Raw genomic sequence first — 22276 nt, 5'->3', positions numbered from 1 at the left:
AAAAATGCCGGGACTAGAGGAGAAATCCAGAAGGGCTGGTAAGGCATTTGACAGGCAGGGCGATACCCAGAGAGTAATTTCTATTCAAGAACTTAATTTCCAGGTAGGAAATCCACTTGACCTTGAGGCTAATATCAAGGAAAGGAGCTTGATTATGGTCCAGAAACATCAAACATTCACCCCAGAAACAATCTTCTTCCCAATCCTGATAGAGCTGAATTCTATCTAGGTGTTTCTCCTGCACAGTGGCTATAATTCCAATGGAAACAGAAAAAGCAGAGAAAGCAGAGCTCATGGCTTCCTGGGGCTTGAAGGGGCTACCGGCAGCCAAGGTTATTTGGCTCCACCCAGGCTGACAGAGAAGGAAGCCGCCCTGGGTGTGAAACCTGGAAGCTCTCTCCTTGCCCAGCAGCCGTGTCCCACCACCCCTACCCTACCCTAGTCATTCCTCTGGTTCTTACCTGCAGACAACTTTCATCTCCACCCATCAGGAGAGTAGGCGGGGGGGGGGGGGGGGGGGTGAGGAAAAAAGGGGAAAGAAAACTCAGACATATCGTCTTGGAGGCAGCGATACTAAAAAGAAATGCAACGTGTCCTACACCCTCCCTGACCTGCACCTGTGGGCTGGCATCTGCTTCCACCATCCACTCCAACTGCTGGGGAAGAGGCTTCAGACAGAACTTTAATGGGGATTCTAGTATTTACTAACTTACCTCTCACAGCCCCAAGGGTGCAGGAAGAAAAAAAAATTATTTTTTCAAACTCAGAGGCAGAAAACATCCACATAGGAAATCCTACCCTTGTGGTAGTGATAAGTGGATTTAGGTAAAGATCCTTACTTTTAAATTTACTATGGTCCGGTGTATCCTGGCTTTCTTCTATTAGTATTTTGGCTGCCACATCAAGAGTAATGATCTTGGTCTTGGAGACAAGGAACAGCATGACAAACTTCTGGCTCATGATTCTCAGAGACTTGTCTTTCCTACTGTTTGCAGATGCTACAAAGGGAATGAAACGAAAGCATCAAAACAATTTACCACATGAAAGATGGTACTCAGGGTCTGCCAGAACCACAAACCCTAATAGCAGATGGAAAGATCACTCTGGTTATAGGCAGAAGCCGACTGGACACACATTACAAAAAGATGGCTCGTAAAGAAATTAGGTGGATTATCCTTTTCTTTCTTTTTTTAAAGTTATCTCTACATCCAACGTGGAGGTCCTACTCATGACCCCGAGATCCAGAGTTGCATGTTCTACCAACTGAGCCAGCCAGGCACCCCAAGAAATGAGACGGATTTTCTCATGGCTTATAAAATTACTCTACAGTAGGCATAAACCCTGAAATGCATATTTGACACTACTCTTAAAGCTTTATACTCCTACTTCACAGAACGCAATCCATGAGTTAGTTTTCCAGAAGCAACTTTTTGAAAAGATTAATGCAGAAGGGTAGTAGGATTGGGCAGACCTCAGGGACTGTTTTCAGAACATCAACTCCTCCCTCAAGGCCAAGAACTTTTTTTAATATCTCTGTGCCCACAATATCTAGAATATTTGAAACACAGTAGGCACTTGCCTCGTCCATTGCTTTTCAGAAATAAGTGAAGAAATAAGCTATGAATGAACAGGAGAGAGACACTGATCAGACGTGTGCTGCTGCAGATGGCAGGCAAACCATTCCCGACAGATGGCGGTCTCCTCAGGTGACTAGGATAAGAACTGGCTCACAGGGTGGAGCGAAAAGGCACGAGGCAGTAAATCTAATGAAAACCAGGCCCACGTTTCCATTCCTATTATATTTGCAAGTGAAATGTGAGTGATACTTGTACTTTATCATCTTAGCAATGGGGAACAGGGTGAGAAGGCTGGAGGCCCACGGTTAAAACAGGAAGGGAAGAACAATATAGATACACATTTTTAAAAAGCATCAAATGACAGGAGGGGTTATCGGTCTTTCTTATCAAGTTCTACCCAAAAGGTTCTCTTCTAAGTAATCTACTCTAAATATAATCTTAAAAATTTAAATCTCTGAAAAGATAACTTCTTTCACAGTAGAAATTCTTTACAGGCTCACAAACAGAAGTCAGCATGGAGCTGTCGATCTAAACTGGGAGCACTGTTAGCGATCTGTGGTCCAAACGTACCAAATACCAAGTGAACTGCCACTAGATAAGCTTGACGTGAGGTCAAGTGGGAAGCCCGGTTGGGGAGCCATCTGTCTCCCTTTCTCCAGTAGACAGGAGGGCATCTCCCTCCTGGGCTATCAGTCTGGCATTTCCCACCTTAGCAGTGAATTTCTACGGAAGAGACCATCGCTCCCTCTCTGCCACTACTTGGGTGGTTACAGTGCACTCACAAGAGGGATAGTCGGGTTCAGAGAAATCCAGTAACTGCTGATCCTGAGAATCTGGGTAGCCATCTTTTTTACGTTCTCCAAGTTTATAATCCATCAGCTCTAGCTCCTTTTGTTGGAGATGTGCCATCTGCTCTTCATATTTCTGCTCCTCTCCCAGTCTCTGGAGGCTCCTCAGGGTTTTTGGCAGGCTGTGCCGTCCATGCCAGCCATATTGATTCTTGGCCACCCGGCTGACCAGATGCAGTGATTCCAACACATTTACAATGTCATAGATACGTCTCCTTTCAACGCCTGTTTGAAAAATAAAAGTTGACCATCGTGCAGGCAAACATTTTTGAGTAAAAATTTCCTTGGGGGCCTGGACTATGTCTGTAAACTACATGATATCCCGTATAATAGCAAGTACAGATGCTCTACAAACTCAACTCACAAAGATGCAAGCAACAGAAATGATTTTTCTTTCTTGTTCTTGGGATCCAATCCTCAACAAGAGCTAGGATAAAACACCCACCCAGACACAGATGATAGAGTTCTATCTCTATTACGTAAACACTAATATGTCTTTTCTTTAGACCTGTTAGGTAAGCCACACAAACATTTCAGCATGATAAACAGGTGAGATTGAGCAACACATGTACAACTGTGTCTAACGGACACTTGATGAACGCTTCTGGTTGATTTGGACTTGTATTCCTAACTATGCAGACTGTAAAATAAACTGTGTCCAATGCATGACACCTCATTTGGACAATTCTCTCCCTTCCTGGAGTTTGAATGATGTGAAATAATTATCTTCTTAACTCTCTTAATGGACCAGTTAGGAAAACAGATGGCAAATATTTTGTTTCCTATTTTGCATTGGAAACTCAGGAGTCAAGAGCTCAGGCACCCTTCTCAAGTTGCTGGAGGAAGCCACAGCCACGGCTGAACAACATACGAGTTTCCTTTTGTTCATCTTGGCCACCGATAACTGTCCCTGTGTTCTCACTCACAGGCATTTGGGCCAAACAGTCCAGTGGTGAAGCACAGACTCTTGATGTACAATACAGGCTGACCATGAAGTTCATCGATTGTATACGCACTTTCCCAACGCTCTCAAAATAGCTAGAATTATGAGCTGCCTATCACATTTACCAAAAATATTTATAGCCGTTATGCATGGGGGCTTTGAGGTCAGGCTGCCTGGATCTGAACCAACCCTGCTTTATCCCTTACTAGTTGCATGATCCAGGGGAGTTACTTCATCTTTCTGTGCTTTCGTATTCATCTCATAAGGTCACAAGGATTAAATGTGGCCATAAATGTAAAAGGTCTAAGACAGGGTGTGAATTTCATCTACTGTTTGTATATTATTTTGTAAATGCTTTCTGCACACCATTGGAAATACCTAAAATCCCTGCTAGCATGAGAGGTCACAGCAGAAACAGAGTTTAAAACTTTCCTCTGACTCATCCTGTTGTGCAACAGGCCCTTAAGGCTTCTGGAACCCACTGGCTCCTTTGCTCTCATCTAAGTCCCCATAACAAAAGGCTGCAGGCAGCTCCCAGAAAACTGGTCCAGCTACAAAGATGCCCTCTTTCTGCTCACTTGCCAGGAGCGGTTATATAATCCGAGCCGACTCAGTGAATGTAGCTTCTGGCCTTTCTAGGATTTAACAAAAGAAATTGAGCAAATTGCGATGGAAACTTTGGAGGTGAAGTAAAGTTCTATCATATGCATAAAGACACATTCCACAGTCAATCAGAACAGAACATTTCGGCTCATGACCCTGAGAAGCTCTTCACCCTCAGAAGCTCAGGCTTCAGTGCCAGATGCCTGCTGGAAGGTGCTGGCAGGGGCAGTCAGCAGTCCCTTGTCCAGATCCGCCTGGCTTTTTATTCCAGTCTGTTTTCATATATTAGCACATCTTGTTTAGAGTGTAACATTCTATAAACCTTCCCATTAGAAATGTCATGTGAATGCAACTGAGACACCCCAGGGCCAGCCATATGCTGGGCTGTTTTGTTATTTTGTATTAGATACAAACTGCTAAATCCCCATCTAGTAGATAGAAATCCTAAGAAGGGGAAAATAAAGGAAGATTCTGACCACTTGGAGGGTAAGATAAATGTTTAATGTGCACAATGGGTGTTTAATAGGTGGTGTTGGTAAAAGCCAATGAGGTAGCTGCCTGCCTAGATAATCATCTTTTCAATCTGGACCAAGTTTAATGGTCTACTGGCTGGTACACTAAAAAGTTCCATTTCACAGATCTCAAGAACTTCAGGTTACTGAGTGGCTTGCTCTGTCAGGAAGGTTTTTTCCCTTTCTGTATCAACACAATCCTATTAATCCTAGTCATGGCATTAGTTATGCCCTCAAGGGTTTAGCAGTTATTATCATGCTTCCCTAAGTCCTCGATGGAGCTTCTCAAGAGCATCTCTCAGCCCAATAAATTCATTTCTAAGTCTGTTCTATTGTCCACTTACCGAGGTCACTCCTAGTTCTTTTACCTCTTTTTTTTTTTTAAAAAAGATTGATTATTTATTTGAGAGAGCGAGAGCGAGCTCAAGCAGTGGGCAGGGCAGGGAAGAGGGAGAGAATCTCAAGTAGATCCCCTGAGTGCTCAGCACCGAGCCTGACTCGGGGCTCAATCTGACAATCTTGAGATCATGACCTGAGAGCCAAAATCAAGAGTTGGATGCTTAACCAACTGAACCACCCACCTGAGCCAGGCACTTCTAGTTCTTTAACTTCTTACCTGTAATATCCATGTCAAATCTACATGGGACCACAATCTGGGAAATAATGCGATTGAAACGCTCTGAACATTTCTAGTTAGCATCTGTTCTTATAGCTGTGACCTGGGACACAGCATGGAGTTTAGACTGAACCCCAAGAAGTGGTTGCCACTGAAATAACGTCCAAGAAGGGACTCAGTTTTTGGACCTCACGTGAAGAGAGATGGCAGGTTCATTTGGCAGGAGTGGGTGATCATGAGGCATTAGGAAGCCATTTGCAAAAATCTCTGGAGTTCTGCTCCTACCAGCCATAACATGGGCACCTTCAGCTCACATGGAGTAGGAGTCCAGTTTCCTGTCTGCCCTTCCTCCCAGGCCTACCCCTGGATCAGAAACATAGCCTTCTAACGTCCAACCTTTTATCTCCTGCATGGACATTAAGTGCAAGGTACCCAGATGGAGGCTGGTACGTGGAGGAAGCTGGCTTCACGAACCCCAGGGAGGACACTGCATGCTATTGTTTTACCCTCGTCCTCTGTAAGACTAGTTTCCAGGACCCTGTGCCTTGTTTGGGTGTATCCTAAGCCTCTATTCAAGTGGGTCACATTCCCCTTCTTGTTTCATTGGCACCAATGCCAAATACTGTATTTTACTTCTGGACTCCTCAATCGAGGCACCATACTTCCTCTTCCTAGAGGCTGAGAGGGCAATCTGGGGAGGGCAGAGAGATCTAGTAAGAGTTGAACAGAAACTGTTCCACGTCACAGAGTTACCCAGGCTAGGTCCCGAGCTGGGCATGTTGCTAACATTATCCCCAACTTTGCTACGTTTCTGCAACGGTAGGTGCTATGATCCTTACGTTATAGACAGGAAAAGGTTAATTAACTTTTTAAAACTCTCATGGCTTATAAATTGGAGGGCTGGGCTTCAAACCCAGCCCCATCCGACCCAAAGCCCAGCCCATGGTCTTTCTATCACAACCCACTGCTTCCTTATTATCTCAGTTTCCAGTAACTAAAATATTTTTAGTCATCAGTTTGAGTAATTCAGATTGACAATCATCTACTGGGGCACATTTCTCAGGGCTAGGGGAAGAAAGAGAACCAAAAAAAAAATTAAAAATATAATGTATCATAAGGCCTGTTTAGTTGATTTTTTCTTTTTATCTGTATGTACAACCTCATTTTTTAAGGGGACATCGCAGACCTTCAAATCACTGTGATTTCTGCTAATTACTGTCAACAATAGGTTTACCCTGAGACGAACTGCAATGTCCACTAGGGGTCTCTATTCTGAGGCAGCAGTCTACTTACTTACAACCCAAACACCACTGCACATTACACACACCCAAGCCGTGTGAACACATGCACTCCTCCTCTTTGTTATAAGGTTTAGCTGTTTCAGCTATGTCCAGATGTGCTTCTCCTAGTTTGGCAGGTGCACTGTGAATATCACAGTCTATTGCTTCAAATCTAATGCTCTTGCTCTCAAATCCTGTTTGATTAACAGAAATAATGCCAGGTCTGAACTCTCAGAAGCATTATTAAGGACAAACAGCAAGATACTTTTAATTTTTATCTTGTCTGTAATAATATGAAATTAAAATTATATATTAATTTTTAATGTGAGTCTTTTATACAAATATTTTATAAGGTTAGAAAAAAAATTTTTTTTGTTTGACCCTCAGGCCTAGAAGACTCCCTGGAATCCTATGCATAAGGATGAAAAATTCGATGACAGAAGGAAGCTCAACTCGTTCCTCTGTCCTTACTGCTTGGAGTCCGCTCTTTACTTAGAGAAGCCATCTGAAGACTTTGGCCTGCCCAAGGAAACCAGTTTCCCACTGTGGCTATAGACAGGCCTCTAGGTAATCTGATGATACATACCAAGACTGACAGCAACTTCATCTAGAGAGATGGTTGTTTTCTCGCTTGACAAGGGATAGCTTGGATAGCGAGCTAGAAACTTCTGGCACAGGAGTCCTAGACTTTTCTGTTTTCTGCTCGGCCGTTGTTTTTCAAATTCGTCCACAGCACTGTCTCCAACAACATCAAGCTATAAAAGGCAGACAAAAGGGAGAGATGTCACAGTTAATTCCTAACAGAGAAATTGCATGAAAAATGGAAGAGAAATGCATAGAGAAGTGAGAATGAGTTATTGGCAAATTGAGGGGGATGTCCCAGTCCATACCATCCTAGATTCTGGTTAAAATACGAAATTTCCTACTCCAATTTTCTTTACATTTTACTGATTGTTTTCTTTGGACTGAATTTTTTCTCCTTTGAAACTTGAGGATGAGTCTTTCGGTTAAAAGCTGAAAAAATGAAAAACGAAGTTGTTTATGGCTTGTTACACCCTCGCTACTAATGTGCTCACTAGGTCAGCATCACCAGGAGCTTGTTAGATACAGAATCTCAAGCCGCATCCCAGACTTGACATATCAGAATCTAGATCTTGGGTGATTTCTATTGACATAAATGTCTGAGATCACTGGCGTGCACTGTGTCACCAAAGTGTTTTATTTTTACAACTGGCTAAGGGTTGATGGAATTGAACAAGGGCAGCTAAATCTTACTGCTCCTTATTCTTTATTTTAAGTACACTAAAGTAGTGTCCTTGTCTCATCAACCCACATTTGAAAAAGGCTCAATTCAAGCCTGAGAAAGTAAAAGGCTTTTCAATGAACAAATTCAAGGAGAAAAGTGATATGATGATCTTAATGGCTTCAGAAAAAGCATTTGCTAAATTTAACACCCATTCATGATTCTCAAAAATGCCTAAGAAAACTAGAAACGGAGAACCTCTTTAGTAAAAAGTGTACCAATAAAAACCCAACAGCAAACACATGTCTTAATGGGAAAATCTTGGAAGCATTCCCTCAAAATCCAGAAAATGATAAGGGTGCCCATTATCACTGTTCCTCTTCTACATCATATTGAAGATCCTAGCCGGTGCATGAGGACAAGAAAAAGAAAGTGAGGTAAGGGATTAGAAAAGAATAAGCAAACCTTTCATCCTGCAGAAGACAGAACTGTTTACATATAAAACTCGTAAGTATCTTAGGCGACTTATGAAAAATAATAAGTGAACTCAGCAAGGTAGCTGTAAAAGCAAAACTACATTTAAAAAGCCACCCGTGTTGCCATACAGTAGTAACAGAAAATGAAATGAAAAGATATTAATTACAACAGCAATAAGAATGATGACGTTTTTAGGAACAAATCTAGCAAAAATCTATTTGTATAAAATATTAAAACTTAGATCTTAGAAAAAAGCACTCAAAACTTAGAGAAATATACTATCTTCATGGATAGGAGGGCTCAGTATCATAAACAGGTTTATTCTTCTCAAGTTAATCTACATGCAATGCAATCCCAATTAAAATCCGATCTGAAGTATATACAGAAAAACAAAAAGCAGAGAATAGCCCACACACTCTGAAGCAAAATAAGGTGAGTCTTGCTTTACCTGATATCAAGCCTTATTAAAACATGGTATTGGTGTAGGGATGCACAGATTGACCAACGGAACAGAAGACAGCCAAGAAACAGATGACAGAGATAGCACTACCAACTTAGGAGAACAAGAAGGAAGGACTGCATAAATAGTACGGCGGGGACAACTGATTACAAGCAACGTCAAAAAAGACAAGCACCAAATTGAAATGTAATACATTGAACACAAAAAGGTTTGTTTTCAAGATTATACAATAAACTCTTACATATCAGCATGGTAAAAAAAGAACCCAATAAGAATCAGCAAAAAATATGAACAGACACTTCACAAAAGAGGGGAAAAAAACATGGTGGCCAGTAAACATGTGGAAAAGGGCTTAGATGCATTAGTAACCAAGGAAAAGCAAACGACTGCCACAAAAATACACAACTGTATACCCATTAGATTGGCAGAAATTAATAAATTTGACAGTGTCAACAGCGTCAGAGGAGATGTGGATCAACAAATGTTCATGTATTATTGGTGGATGAAAACAGCACTTGGGAAAGCAATTACTTTGGATATTTGCATATCCAATGACTTAATAATTTCACTACTAGATGTATATACTCAAGAACAATAGTTCTCAAACTTCTGGGGCATAGAATCCCTTTATAGTCTTAAAAATTACTGAGGAATATCTTCTTTAAATTGATTCTTCACTACCTTTTGATAGAATATTTGGTCATATAAAATATACTTATCATGTACGTAATATCTTTAACATGCAAAAATCAGATTCAGGACATCTTTTTCTCTTCTCCTGTTCCAATTTCTTCATTTTGGTAATTTTTATAGCACAAAAAATCCCCAAAAGGAGGAAAAATGGAGAAATAACTAACTTTTCTAAACAAATCTTGGAAAAAGTTTGATGGGAGAGTGAAAATTATTGACCATTAATTTTTTTAAGTGTGTATATATATATATACTGTTTATTCTATAGCCCTGGTTCTCCAGAGGACAGATAACTTAAAGATGATTTAACTTTAAGGCCTCAAACTAAAGAACTGAACATATATAAAAATAATGAAATTTCCCTCAAAGTCAAAACAAAATTACAATTTGCAGCAGCATTAAAAAAAAAATCCACACTTCTTCATTGAATCAAACTTACTAAATGGTTTGGCTTTTAAAATGACCATTTTAAAAATGTGTACTGGGAGTAGTCAAGGCAGTAGCATACAGAAGAGAAAAAAGCATTCATTATGAAAAAAATGAGACAGAATTCCATTTCAGCTATAAATAAGATATTAAGTTTTGATATATTTTGATATCTATAAGCAGGGATTTGTAGATGAAAGATACTGCCTACCTACCTAAAGGCATTTTACCATTACAGACATTTGACATGCTATTAAACCACCCCAATAGCAAAAAAAGTAAAGAGAGAGAGAGAGAGAGAGAGAGAGAGACATTAAGTTTAATATCGCTTTTGGCTCAAGAATAACTGAATAGTGGAGAATTTTATGACATGTCAATAATCAAGTAAAAATTTAAAAATTCTGTAAAGCCTGAGGAGTGCAGCCTGTTTACCTGCAGGGAGTCTGGAAAGGCATCATCCTTGTTTTCAATGGGTCTGAACAGTCCCTTTTTCTTCTCCCGGTCTCTTATGTCCGGGCTGGCAGCACTAATGAGCATCTTCAGGTTAGCTGTGGGCGTCCATGGTTCTGTCTGCTGCCTTTGGTCAACAAGCTTAACTGGAGTAATGGGATTTCTTTCTGGAGTGAAGATTTTTTGCTTTGATAAATCAATGGGTTCATTTTTTATTGGAGTCTTCGGGGCCATCCTTGAGCGATCAACAAATATGTTTTCCTATTAAAAAAAAAAAAAAAGACCTTTTAGCAAGAAAGAGAAAGGGCAGATATAAGCTAAGAGCATTTTGTTCCCATGATTCACCGAGACATGAAGATACAAAGAGACCCTATGTTCAGGGCTGAAAAATATCAGGCTAGGACTAATGAAAATAGGAGGATTCACGGAATCCAAGAGTGGTTCAGTGAGAAAATGATCATCACCTACTGCTTTCATTTTTTTTTTTTTTTTTTAAGATTTAATTATTTAGGAGCACCCGGGTGGCTCAGTGGTTGAGCGCCTGCCTTTGACTCAGGTTGTGATCCCGGGGTCCTCTGATCGGGTCCTGCATCAGGCTCTCCACATGGAGCCTGCTTCTCCCTCTGCCTGTGTCTCTGCCTCTCTCTCTCTCTGTGTGTCTCTCATGAATAAATAAAAGCTTAAAAAAAACTTTATTTATTTTAGAGAGAGAAAGAGAGAGAGCAAGCAAGGGGGAGGGGTGAAGGGAGAGAGAATCTCAAGCAGATTCCCTGCCAAGTGTGGAGCTGATCCCAGGACCCTGAGATCATGACCTGAAGTGAACTCAAGAGCAGGTGCCTAACTGACTGAGTTACCCAGGCGCCCCTCAGCTACTGTTTTTAAACATACTTCTCATGGCATCTCTGTAAACAGAGTCATGAGTGTATCTGTCCCTGGTAGATACTTGTAATAGCTGGGGATGATGAGGGCAACTGTGAGTTGAGTCCATATTGCTTCTTTATTTACAAGTTTGCACTAACTAGTGCAGTACAACTATGCTTTTGTAGTTCAGCGGGGCTAATATAGCAATTAGTAGCAGGATCTACGGAAAAGTATCCAACAAAATGCCACATTTCAAACCAACCAGGAGGGCTATTATTTCCCTAGAGCAGAGCTTCCGAACTGTCCATGGTGAAGGACCAGGGTTTTTTATTTCTAAACTCCCACATACGGATACATGGTTTAACTTCACAGGACTCATTTGCAACTTCCACCACTTGTGAGTCTCCATTTGAGTTGGTCCAACAATCTACGCCTGTTCAACAGGAAGAGACCACTGATCATAGGCTTTGATACCATACGGGGCAAAATCAAATCGCTACAGAGCTTTCTAACTGCTTGACTCTCAAGTTCTGTTCTTACTTTTTTGCAGTTTAGCAATAGTTTGTGGACTAGCCCAAAGCCCTCAGACCACACTTTGAGTAGACCATCTTAGATAATTAGAAGAAAAGCTCAACGATGCATCTATTATGTCCTTTAGTCCACTATCAAGGAGTTAAGTATATGAAAGCTACATTTGGAACTACCAAGTAATGAAAACAAGCTTCTTCCCCCTAAAATAAGGATTTGTCATTTGAAAACAGAAAAGACTCTGCTTTCTGTAGCAGAATTCACCTCCAGGCAAGAGTTCATGGTTACTTGGATCAGCAGAAGCTGCCAGCTGGCCACGGTGAGGCTCTGCCCTGGTGTCACTGGAAAGAAGGGAGGTGGGATGGGGGTGATGATTTCCCACCCCAGCAGCAGTAAGCAGCCAGCACTGCTTCTATGCATATCTTTTGACACGTCCCTCCTAGTGTGCAATTCTGATGAAGTCTTCTAAAAGGGAACTCTGAAGGGAAGGTATTGAGTGTTTATTATCCATTTTATGCACTCTCCATCTATTAGCTCCTCATCCAATCCTGTGATCTAGCTGCTATTATTTTTCTAGCCTACAGATGAAGACACTGAGGCACAGAGAAGTAACTTGCCAAGGTCACATATGACCTTCATTCAGTATAAAAGTCATTGGTAAGCAAGAAACAGCTGACAGCAGGTTTCTGAAATCTTGCATCTAGAAATGATCTTGTCCTGGGTGCACACTGGGAGGTCATCATCACAGCTCCAACAAAAGGCACCCAGCAGGCCACTGATCCCCACTGGCACCTACGGAGAGGTGGTATGGGGAAGTAGTTCTGCATGCAGGCTCTGGGCCCAGCTTACCTGCCTCTGCCACCTATCAGCAGCGGGAGCGTGGGCAAGCTGCTTGTCTTCACTGTATCTTAATTCTCTCAACTGGAAATGAAGTTCATAAAAATACCAACGTTGAGGGTAATTAGAGTAATTCCTGGCTTTTAGTGAGCTCTCAATAAAACTCAGCTGTTCCCTGCTCCCCTCCCTCCCCTTCTTTATTACTGTTCATTCTGGCACTCAGAGCTAATGCAATGCAGCACGTCACTTGGCCATTTAACTTTCTTTGGTGCGTACCTTGACTCACTAATGAGACCGTGCAGTTCTGGAGGTCGGGGAGCAAGTTCCACAGGTCTCATTCCTCACAATTTTTGGCCCAGTGCCTTTCCCCTTACAGATGCTGAAAGGACACCATGCCTTGATAAACCAGTTTTCCAAAAAATATCCTGTGGCAGAGGGTGTGGCCCCGGCTCTGGAGGTGGACAGACCCACCCTCCTCCTGCACTGCCTCTAGGGTGCCTGCCTCTACTCATAGGAATGAGGAGCTCCTGCTTTTTCCCTACAGAGGAACACTTTAGGTGGATTACTTCCTCCAACACTTCGATATATTTTCACTGCAGTTTAAGTAAAACTTAAAGCAGGAGGGCAGTTAGGTTACCTGCGAGGTTGTGATTGACCACACCTCCACATCAAAAGAGAAAAAAAATGCCACCCAGATTTGCATTCTGAGATCTCAGATGGGCAGAAAGGCCACTGCACTCAAGTGCACCCTGCTGTACCTGTCTGGCTAACGCAGTCCTGACCCCGTGAGTAAGTGGGAAGGGAATCAGAATTTGGAAACGTGGTTTTTATCTCAGCTCTGTGTCTTTTTGATACGGGACCCATTGTGTGTTCTGTCTGGGCCCAAGTCTCCCTATCAATAAAAGAAGGGGTCCCAGCTGAAGCGAGGGTTCCAGCAAGGCCGGCCCGCCATCGGTGGCCACAGGGATGCACGGAGATCTCCTTGGGGATCCAGGACTCCTTCCCCGGCCGCCGAAGGGAGGCGGATAGGCAGCCCTTGCCGGAGGCTCTGGGCTGAGAGGGTGACTCCTCCAGGATCACAGCCTCTGGGGGGCCTGGCCTGTCATGATGCCGGCAAAGGCAGCAGTGACGGAAAGGCCGGACCCCTGGCCCCTGGCCCGACGCGGGAAGGACTGTGCGGGTCATCCTAGATGGCAGTGGGGTGATGTGCTAGCCCCCCGGAGGCGGTGCTGCGGATCTGTGTGCTCCCACCGCCCCTCCCACCCCCGGGCGCCCCAGGCACGGCACTGGGCACCACGGCGAGGGCGGCCTGTACCTCGCGGTCAGCATCGCGCCTGGGCCTGGCATCCAGGGCCGTGGGCTCTGCACTTGGGACGGCCCGGCCCGGGTGTCTCACACAGCTTTGAACTCGGCCCCTCAAAGGAGCACATCCAGCTGTCAGCCTTGTCCAGGCCCTTGGCGACATTTGGCCAGCTGCTCTTCCAGGTCCATCTCGATCGAGCCCATTTCCGCACGTGCCCACGGCACACTTGCTTTTCTTCGAACCTGCCCTACCCCATTACCTTGTCCACTATCTGCTGAAACCCCACCGATGGCTCGGGGCTCGCTGCGAAGACCGCATGTTAGGAAGGCCTCCTGCTAGCTATCAGACAACTACTCTCCTTCCAATCAGAGCACGTTCTAGAATGCGTAATCCACACCAAGGGCTTTCTCCTGCCCATCTCCCAGGGGTTCCTCAACCACCAGGCCGTTCTGCTCCACTGCTCTCACCCAGCCCACTCTCACTTGCCAAATCAATAGCGCGATTCCTCACTTAACCTCACCGCAGTGACTGCTGACCTTGTGCTCTACAAACACGCAGCCCTTCGGAAATGGCACACTTTCTCTCTTGGTTCTCTTCCCACTTCTCTGACTGCTTCTTCTCAGTCTCCTTCCTTGGTTCCTCTTCTTCCACTCTTACAGCCTCCGCCCTCCACTCTTCTCTGTTCGCGCTCTCTGGGATAGTTTACCCACGCTCACATACATGGCTCTGAAACCAAGCTGTATGGGGCACCTGGGTGGCTCAGTCGGTTAAGTGTCTGCCTTCAGCTCCGGGCATGATCCCGGGGTCCTGGGACCGAACCCTGCATCAGGTACCCTGCTCAGTGGGGAGTCTGCCTCTCCCTCTCCCTCTGCCCCTGCTCACTTTCTCGCTTGTGCTCTCTCTCCAATGAATAAATAAAAGATCTTTTTTAAAGATTTTATTTATTTATTCATGAGACACACAGAAGAGAGAGAGAGAGAGGCAGAGACACAGGCAGAGGGAGAAGCAGACTCCATGCAGGGAGCCCGATGCGGGACTCGATCTCGGGACTCTGGGATCATGCCCTGAGCCAAAGGCAGCCGCTCAGCCGCTGAGCCACCCAGGCATCCCAATAAATTAAAAAAATATATTTAAAAAGAATTTAAAAACTAAATAAAACCAACCTGTATGTTGGCCATTCCCACATTTGTATCTGGCTAGGACCTCTCATGAATTCTAAAACCAGGCAACCAATGCCTCCTGCACATATTTATCTACCTATAATCCCACAGGTACAAACACATATTTCAAATCAAACATCTTTTTTCTTCATCACTCTTAAAAGTGGTGAATGACCTTAAAAGAAAATCAGTGCTCACCAAGTCTGGCCACTGTCCCCAAATGTACTTGCTCATTTCTACTTCTTACTGGTTCCCCTCCTGTCCACTTGCCTAAGTTAGCTTTCATTTCTTCAAGCCCTGGCTTGTTGAGCTGTTATCTCCTTCCCAAAGCACCCCAACAGCTCAATCCTTATTGCTCACCCATGTGTGCAAACCATCCATTTTCTTCCTTTGGTCTCCCTAAATGAGCCATAAATAACTTAAGAGGAGAGTCTGTTTATTATCTCATAACCAGGTTCTGTAGATTTGGGTGATTGAAAACTCTTACATGTTTAAAAAAATTCTCAAGTAGCAAGCAGATGCATGCATAATACAGTACTCAGAATTGTTGACCAACATGCAGAAAGTCAGGAAAAAGAATTTCTTTAAATGCCAGCTGACCCATAAAACGCTGTACCAGGCATCTCTCAGAGGGTTTCAAAGGAGCACTTCAGCACGACTAGCTTCTGGCCACTGAATATCTTGAACATTTCTTGAATACCTACACCTCATGCTGTTTCCTCTGCCTTCCATCTCCATCTCGCTCACTCTTGTTTTTTTGTAGGTTGAACATCCTCAGCCATTGAGGCTTAGTCCAGATGTTACCTCTGCTGTGAAGCTTCCCAAATCTCCCCAGGTTCCCTGTGAATTTATTTCGTCCTTCTTCATTTTGCCAAACATTTTGCCCCTGGTCCTATGATGGCACTTACCAATCAGTTGGTTAGTTTTGCAACTGAGACCCTGAAAGTCTCCCAGGGAAGTGAGAGCAGGGGCCTACGTGTTTGTCTCTGAGTTGTCAGTACCACCGAGGACAGCGCCAACAGTGTGTATTCCTGGGTGCTTTACAAACACCTGAAGAGGGAGGTGCTATTTAGTAGCTCTGATTTACAGAAGGGAAAAAACAGGCTTGAGAGAGGTGAGGCAACCTAAACCACTGTATCCCAGCACCTGGAACATCAATATTTACTGAGTGACCGAAAAAAAACACTAGTTCGAGATTATGGAGCTAATAAATGGCAGAGCGGGAAATCAAACCCAGATCTATGTTACTGCAAATCCCATGTTCTCACCATCCCTAAAATCCTCCTTCCTTCACTAGATAGCAAAGTAAAAAGGAGACAACCCATGCCCCCCAATATCTGGACAGAAGCACTGTTCTCATCCCTTGCCTTCTCTTTGAGAGGTGAAATAATCCCTGCTCATACATTCCATTTCAGACATTTTAACTGCTTTTCCGATCTCTTTTGAGCAATTTGAGTTTCTCTCTACAAGCATTAAAATGTCAAAGTTCAAGGGGACATAGCACTCACTGATGCTAACTAGAGTAGAGTGCCCTTGTGGAAGGCACTTAATAAAAAATCACTGACCCAGAAGTAAAGAAGTGGACACTGACTCAGGCTTTATATAAATGTATACACATTCCTTCAAGGCTGTCCCATCCAAATTATAGAAGAAAACAAAGAGTTTAGCTCTGAAACTAATCAAAGCCAAAACTTTGATTATACATTTCAAAGTCTGGGTATTTCCATCCTCACACGGCTTATAGATCATTTTTAGAAAGTCCTCTTGAGAACAGTAATGTTCTGGTATACTTCTTTTCCTAAGAAAAAATTTTTGAGTGCTAGGAATAGAAATCTACAAAAAACATACAACAGCACACCTATCCAAAGTTATCAGCTGTCAAGCATTCTTCAAAGGTCCACATAACAGGTACTTTGCAACCTGGCAGTTTCACTACTGATACTAAACCTGAAAATAATACCAGGAACCCAGAGAAGTTCAATGCCGAAGTAAGTTGCTATGCTCCTATTTGTATCCAAAGTTTCTGGATTTATCTACTTGACTTCTGCCTAAAAATGCTTACACATTCACTAACGAGCTTACACATTCACCTTTTCAGTAGGGCACTGGCTGGTGAGTGCAGCCGATATGGTGACAGTTTGGACATTACTATGGCCACTTTATTTCATTATGTTTCTTGAAGGCACAGCCAAGGTCTTAAAAATCACAAGGGATACAAAAAGGGAGGGAAAGGCTTAGTACAAAACCAGCAGGAGCACTGTTGAATATTCAGAGTATGCTAGTGAGCTAAGTCATTTTATCTCCCTATATATCAAAGAAGGGCACAGAGTCATAATTTTGGGTGAATGGAACAGCCGCTAGGTGCTGGTTCATCGGTGTGAAGAACATTTCACAGCACTTTCACAATCCAGCATCTACAGTATAAGGTCTATTTTCTTGGGAACTGAGGCTTCTACCATTCCTGCACAGCATTACCTAATTCCACTCTTGACAACTCTAAGTATTATAAACTTTTGATTGCAGCACATCTTCGATTCATATAAACTGGTTCCAACATTACATCTAACTTAGCCTCTTCCCACTGCACAATGAGTGAGAAACTCAACAATAATGGTTTGGATGCCTCCATTTTTTAAAAAAGTAATTTCTGGGCAGCCTGGGTGGCTCAGCGGTTTAGCGCCCCCTTCCGCCCAGCGTGTGAACCTGGAGTCCAGGGATCCAGTCCCACGTCGGGCTTCCTGCATGGAGCCTGCTTCTCCCTCTGCCTGTGTCTCTGCCTCTCTGTGTGTCTCTCATGAATAAATAAATAAAACCTTTTTAAAAAAATACATTTCTATAACGTTCATCGAAATTATGATGTTTAAAAGGCAAGTACAAATGGCACGCTGGAACACTTCATTGAATTCGACATCGCCATCCTAAATACGTTAGAGCTTTAAGGTTGTTAAGTGCACTTACCTTTTGCGCATTGTCCCCATCTTCGATTGCAAAATCTAGTCTGGACTGCCTGGGGTTGATCAGGTCTTTTAGGGTTAAACAGTTAACCTCCATCTGAAATGCACAATTACATTACAGAATGATCTTACAATCAGATATTTTCTCCTCCAAAAAAAAAAGATACCTCTTTGTTACTTGCTCATGAACGTGAACTTCACACCTTCCCAGGAGTAAAGCCGCCCCCCCCAACTCTGAAGCACATGAATGAACACGAACATTTAAAGTGCGCTGGGAAATTACTTAAAAACCTGGGATGAAAAAAAAATCGACAAAAATGCGATTTTTTTTTTTTTTTTTTTTTTACGAAAAGCAACAGCACAAAACAAAGTTACCAAGTCCGGAGAGTGTAGGGCAGATCTGTCAGAAAGTACAGGGTCTCCTGGGTCAGTTAATTTTGGCGCAAAGAACTGGGAGGAATCCGGCTCCGAGGGGGGTTTTGAATGGGGGGCGGGGAGGGAACCTGAGCGGCCGGGAACCCACCCGGCTTCTCCGCAGCCCGTTCCCGGCCCCCGAGCAAACCCCAGGATCAAGGGGCGCAACGAGCCCCTCAGATGGCAGGGAAGGCCAGTCCCTTCCAGGGCTCCGCGGGAGGGGGGCTGGAACCCCGACGGTCCGCGCCGCGAGGCCTCGATCCCCGATCCCCACCAGCAGCCGCACGGGAGGCGGGACGGCCGCCGGGTGGGTCCCGGGGTCCCCGCAAACCCCCGACCCCCCGCGACCCCCTGCGCCCCCCGGGGTCCCCGCGACGCCCCCGCCCCCCCGCGGTCCCTGCGTCCCCCAGGGTCCCCGTGCCCCCCGCGATCCCTGCGCCTCCCGCGACCCCTGCGCCCCCCGTGCCCCCCCGGGGTCCCCGCGACCCTGCGCCCGCCCCCCGCGGGCTCCGCGCCTCTCGTGCCCCCCGCGCCCGCCGCTCACCCCCACCGTGGGAAGGAGGCCTCCTGCCCCCGGGCCCCCGCGATCCAGGCGGGCGCGGCAGCAGCGCGGCGAGCGGTCAGCGGGCGGGCGGCGGCATCGGGCGGGCGGGGAGGCGCGCAGACCCCGCTCCGAGCGCCCCGAGTGGCGGGGCCCCCGCGGCGTCCGGCCGCGCCGCCGCTCCAGCCCCCGGCCGCGGTCCCCGCGAAAACACCTCCACTGGCGCCTTGAGCCCGAATTTGAGAACCCTCCAATCGGCGGCGGGCGGCGGGCGGCCCCAGCCAATGGCGAGGCGGCACGGCCCGGCTCCCCGCCCCCCGGGTCTTGGCGCCCCGCGCCGCGCCTCTTGCCCGCCGCCGCCCGGCGCTGCCGCCTCGCCCCCGCCCCCTTCCGGGTACCTGGAAACCTCGGGCCGCGAGCCCGTTCCTGCCGCGGACGCGGGAAGGGGGGAGGGGCGGGGGAGGGGGAAGGGGAGAGAGCAGCGGGAGGGGACGGGGAGGGGACGGAGAGCAGGGGGGAGGAGAAGAGGGAGAAGAAGAGGGAGGAGCAGGAGGGAGCAGAGGAGAGGGAGGAGGAGAGGAAGGGAGGGGAGGGGGAGAGCAGGGGGGAGGGGAAGAGAGGGAGGAGAGGGAGGACAGGAGGGGAGAGCAGGGGGAGGGGGAGGAGAGGGGGGAGAGCAGGGGGAGGGGAAGAGAGGGAGGAGAGGGAGGACAGGAGGGGAGAGCAGGGGGAGGGGGAGGAGAGGGGGGAGAGCAGGGGGAGGGAGAGGAGAGAGGAGGCAGGAGGGGAGAGCAGGGGGGGAGGGAGGGGGAGAGCAGGGGAGGGAAGAGAGGGAGGAGAGGGAGGACAGGAGGGGAGAGCAGGGAGGGGGAGGAGAGGGGGAGGAGGGGAGCAGGGGAGGGGAGAGAGAGGGGGAGGAGAGGGGGAGGGGGAGAGAGAGGGGGAGAGAGGGGGAGGAGAGGAGGGAGGAGAGCAGGGGGAGGGGAGGAGAGGAGGGAGAGCAGGGGGAGGGAGGAGGGAGGGGGAGGAGAGGGAGGGGGAAGGGAGAGCAGGGGAGGGAGGGGGAGAGCAGGGGAGAGGAGAGGGAGGAGGGGAAGGGGGAGCAGGGAGAGGAGGAGAGAAGGGGGAGAGGGAAGGAGAAGGGGGGAGCAGGGGGAGGAGGGGGAGGGAGGGAAGAGGGGAGGGGGAGAGCAGAGGGGGGAGGAGACGCAGGAGAGGAGGGGGAGGAGGGCGCTTTTGTTATGCATAAAAGGCCCGCCGGCTGCCCGGGCTTGCCGCGCTGGGAGACTGCGGGCACCGCCCGGGAGGGGCGGCCAGATGGAGTTTGGAGAACACGATCCCCCCGCCCCCGGGGCGGTCTCCCCCGCCCCCCAGCCCCCGGGTCCCCACCCCCACCCTCTCTGCCCCCTCGCCCCCCCTCCCCCCTCTGCCCCCTCGCCCCCCCCCCCCCGCCCCCCGGGCGCCGGCGAATTGGTCCGGGCCTGTCCCGGCGAACGTCCTCGCCCTGCGCGGGGGACCCCGCGGCTGCCAGGCCGGGCCGCTCGAGCAGATGGCGCGCCGGGTAGCCCAGGACCCTGCACTGCAAGCCGCACCAGCTGGTTTTTTCTTTACTTTTTTCTTTTTTTTGGTAAATCCTGAAAAGTTTTCTGGTGGTGTTCCTTTGTAAGAACGTCGCCAGTAGTGAAGGGCCAAAAGCCTTCTTACCTAGCCCGTCCCGGGAAGCCCGGATCCGCAGCAGCGCCTCCGCCTTTCAGCCTTAGTTTCTTTTTGGGAAGATGAACCCGGACGGAGGCAGCTGGGCGGGGTGTGTGAGCTGTTGCTACCGCAGGTTCAGGTTTGCAGGTTGAAAACCTGTGAGGTTGAGAAGACAGGAGGCCTAGGGCCCATCTCCCCTGCACCCACTTGTACCTGCTTACTAGCGCCTTATATTTGTGTGGTGCTTCTGTTGGGATTAATCAACCGGTAATGACATGTTATGCTTAACTGGGGTCGATATTCACATTTCCTTACCTGTTTCCTACTGTCTGTTCCAGGATGCCGCATTACCTTCAGTGGCCAGGCTGGGCGGGACACGGTCTCCTCCATGCTTTTGAGGAATCCTGGTAGGTCATGTTGTAGGATGTCCTGCTATTGGGATTTGAGGCAGCCTTTTGAAAGCATATCTAACAGACACTGCCCTACAAATCATTTACTTCTCTTTATACATAAATATATATATATAATTCTCTTTATCCTTTCCGTAGCTAGTGCTCTGCTCTCCACTCTTCACTTCCCATATATATGTATATATATATATATTTTTTTTTTTTTAATGCACCATCTGCAGAATTTAGAACGCTCAGTCAAGTCCTTCACTTTGTACTCTGTTTAGGTTGCTGACAAATACAGCCTAGAAAAAAAAACAGATCCTATTTAAAAGGCCAACATGGAAATATTATAGAAAAAAAAACAATAGTAATAAAATTTTTTAATGATAGATCAGTTTTATTTATTTTATTTTTATTTATTATTTATGATAGTCACAGAGAGAGAGAGAGAGGCAGAGACACAGGCAGAGGGAGAAGCAGGCTCCATGTGGGGAGCCCAACGTGGGACTCGATCCTGGGTCTCCAGGATCAGGCCCTGGGCTGAAGGCAGCACTAAACCACTGAGCCATCCGGGCTGCCCGATTTCATTCTTTTTGTTGGTTGAGTAATATTCCTCTGTGTGTGTGTGTGTGTGTGTGTGTGTGTGTGTGTGTGTGTGTGGTGTAGCACATCTTCTTTATCCATTAACGAACAGATGGACATTTGGGCTCTTTCCACAGTTTGGCTATTGTTGATGATGCTGCTATAAACATTGGGGTGCGAATCTGTATTTTTGTGTCCTTTGGGTAAATCCCTAGTAGTGCGATCGCTGGTAGTCCTATTTTTAACTTTTTGAGGAACCTCCATTCTGTCTTCCAGAGCAGCTGCACCAGCTTGCATTCCCACAACAGCGCAAGAGGGTTCCCTTTTCCTTTTCTCCGCATCCTCACCAACATCTGTTGTTTCCTGTGTTGTTCATTTTAGCTGTTCTGACAGGTGTGAGGCGGATCTCATCGTGGTTTTCATTTGTATTTCCCTAATAATGAGCGATGTTGAGCATCTTTTCATGTGTCTGTTAGCCATCTGGATGTCTTCTTTAGAAAAATGTCTATTCGTGTCTTCTGCCCATTTCTTAACTGGATTATTTGTTTTTCGGGTGTTGAGTTTGGTAAGTTCTTTATAGATTTTGGATACAAACCCTTTATCAGATATGTCATTTGCGAGTATCTTCTATTCCGTAAGTTGCCTTTAGTTTTTGATTGTTTCCTTCACTGTGCAGAAGCTTTTTATCTTAATGAAGTACCAATAGTTCATTTTTTGCTTTTGTTTCCCTTGCCTCCAGTGAGGTGTGTCTGGTAAGAAGTTGCTATGGCCAAGATCAGAGAGGTTGCTGCCTGTGTTCTCCTCTGGGATTTTGATGGTTTCCTATCTCACATTTAGGTCTTTCATCCATTTTGCATTTATTTTTGATGCACCCTACCTTTCGA

The 22276-nt window shown here is 46.2% G+C and overlaps 1 protein-coding gene and 1 long non-coding RNA gene across 11 annotated transcripts in view; one reads left to right on the top strand and one right to left on the bottom strand.

Moving 5' to 3' along the window:
- E2F7 (E2F transcription factor 7) overlaps positions 1 to 20762 on the bottom strand; it is a 39629-nt gene extending 18867 nt beyond the window's left edge. The window contains exons 1-8 of one of the 10 annotated variants that reach the window (XM_041739230.1): positions 20428 to 20762; positions 17773 to 17865; positions 12364 to 12435; positions 10108 to 10386; positions 6966 to 7134; positions 2360 to 2650; positions 840 to 998; positions 462 to 478 (exon numbers count right to left, since the gene is read on the bottom strand). In XM_041739230.1, the coding sequence (XP_041595164.1) occupies positions 462 to 478; positions 840 to 998; positions 2360 to 2650; positions 6966 to 7134; positions 10108 to 10386; positions 12364 to 12435; positions 17773 to 17865 (1080 nt within the window). In that variant the 5' untranslated portion in view covers positions 20428 to 20762. Of the gene's footprint in view, positions 1 to 461; positions 479 to 839; positions 999 to 2359; positions 2651 to 6965; positions 7135 to 10107; positions 10387 to 12363; positions 12436 to 17772; positions 17866 to 18726; positions 18904 to 19121; positions 19254 to 20427 lie in introns of those variants that run through there. The other 9 variants (XM_041739233.1, XM_041739229.1, XM_041739232.1 and 6 more) reach the window with 9 other exon arrangements.
- The window catches only part of LOC121481679, a 4724-nt gene continuing 2843 nt past the window's right edge, over positions 20396 to 22276 (top strand). The window contains exons 1-2 of the long non-coding RNA XR_005985356.1: positions 20396 to 20527; positions 20757 to 20825. This is a non-coding gene — a long non-coding RNA (uncharacterized LOC121481679). The remainder of the gene's footprint in view (positions 20528 to 20756; positions 20826 to 22276) is intronic.

The sequence above is a fragment of the Vulpes lagopus genome, chromosome 23 (genome assembly GCF_018345385.1).
Source record: "Vulpes lagopus strain Blue_001 chromosome 23, ASM1834538v1, whole genome shotgun sequence".
Taxonomy (NCBI): domain Eukaryota; kingdom Metazoa; phylum Chordata; class Mammalia; order Carnivora; family Canidae; genus Vulpes; species Vulpes lagopus.
The sequence above is the reverse complement of the archived record's forward strand: the minus strand, read 5'-3'. Positions and strand labels throughout refer to the sequence as shown.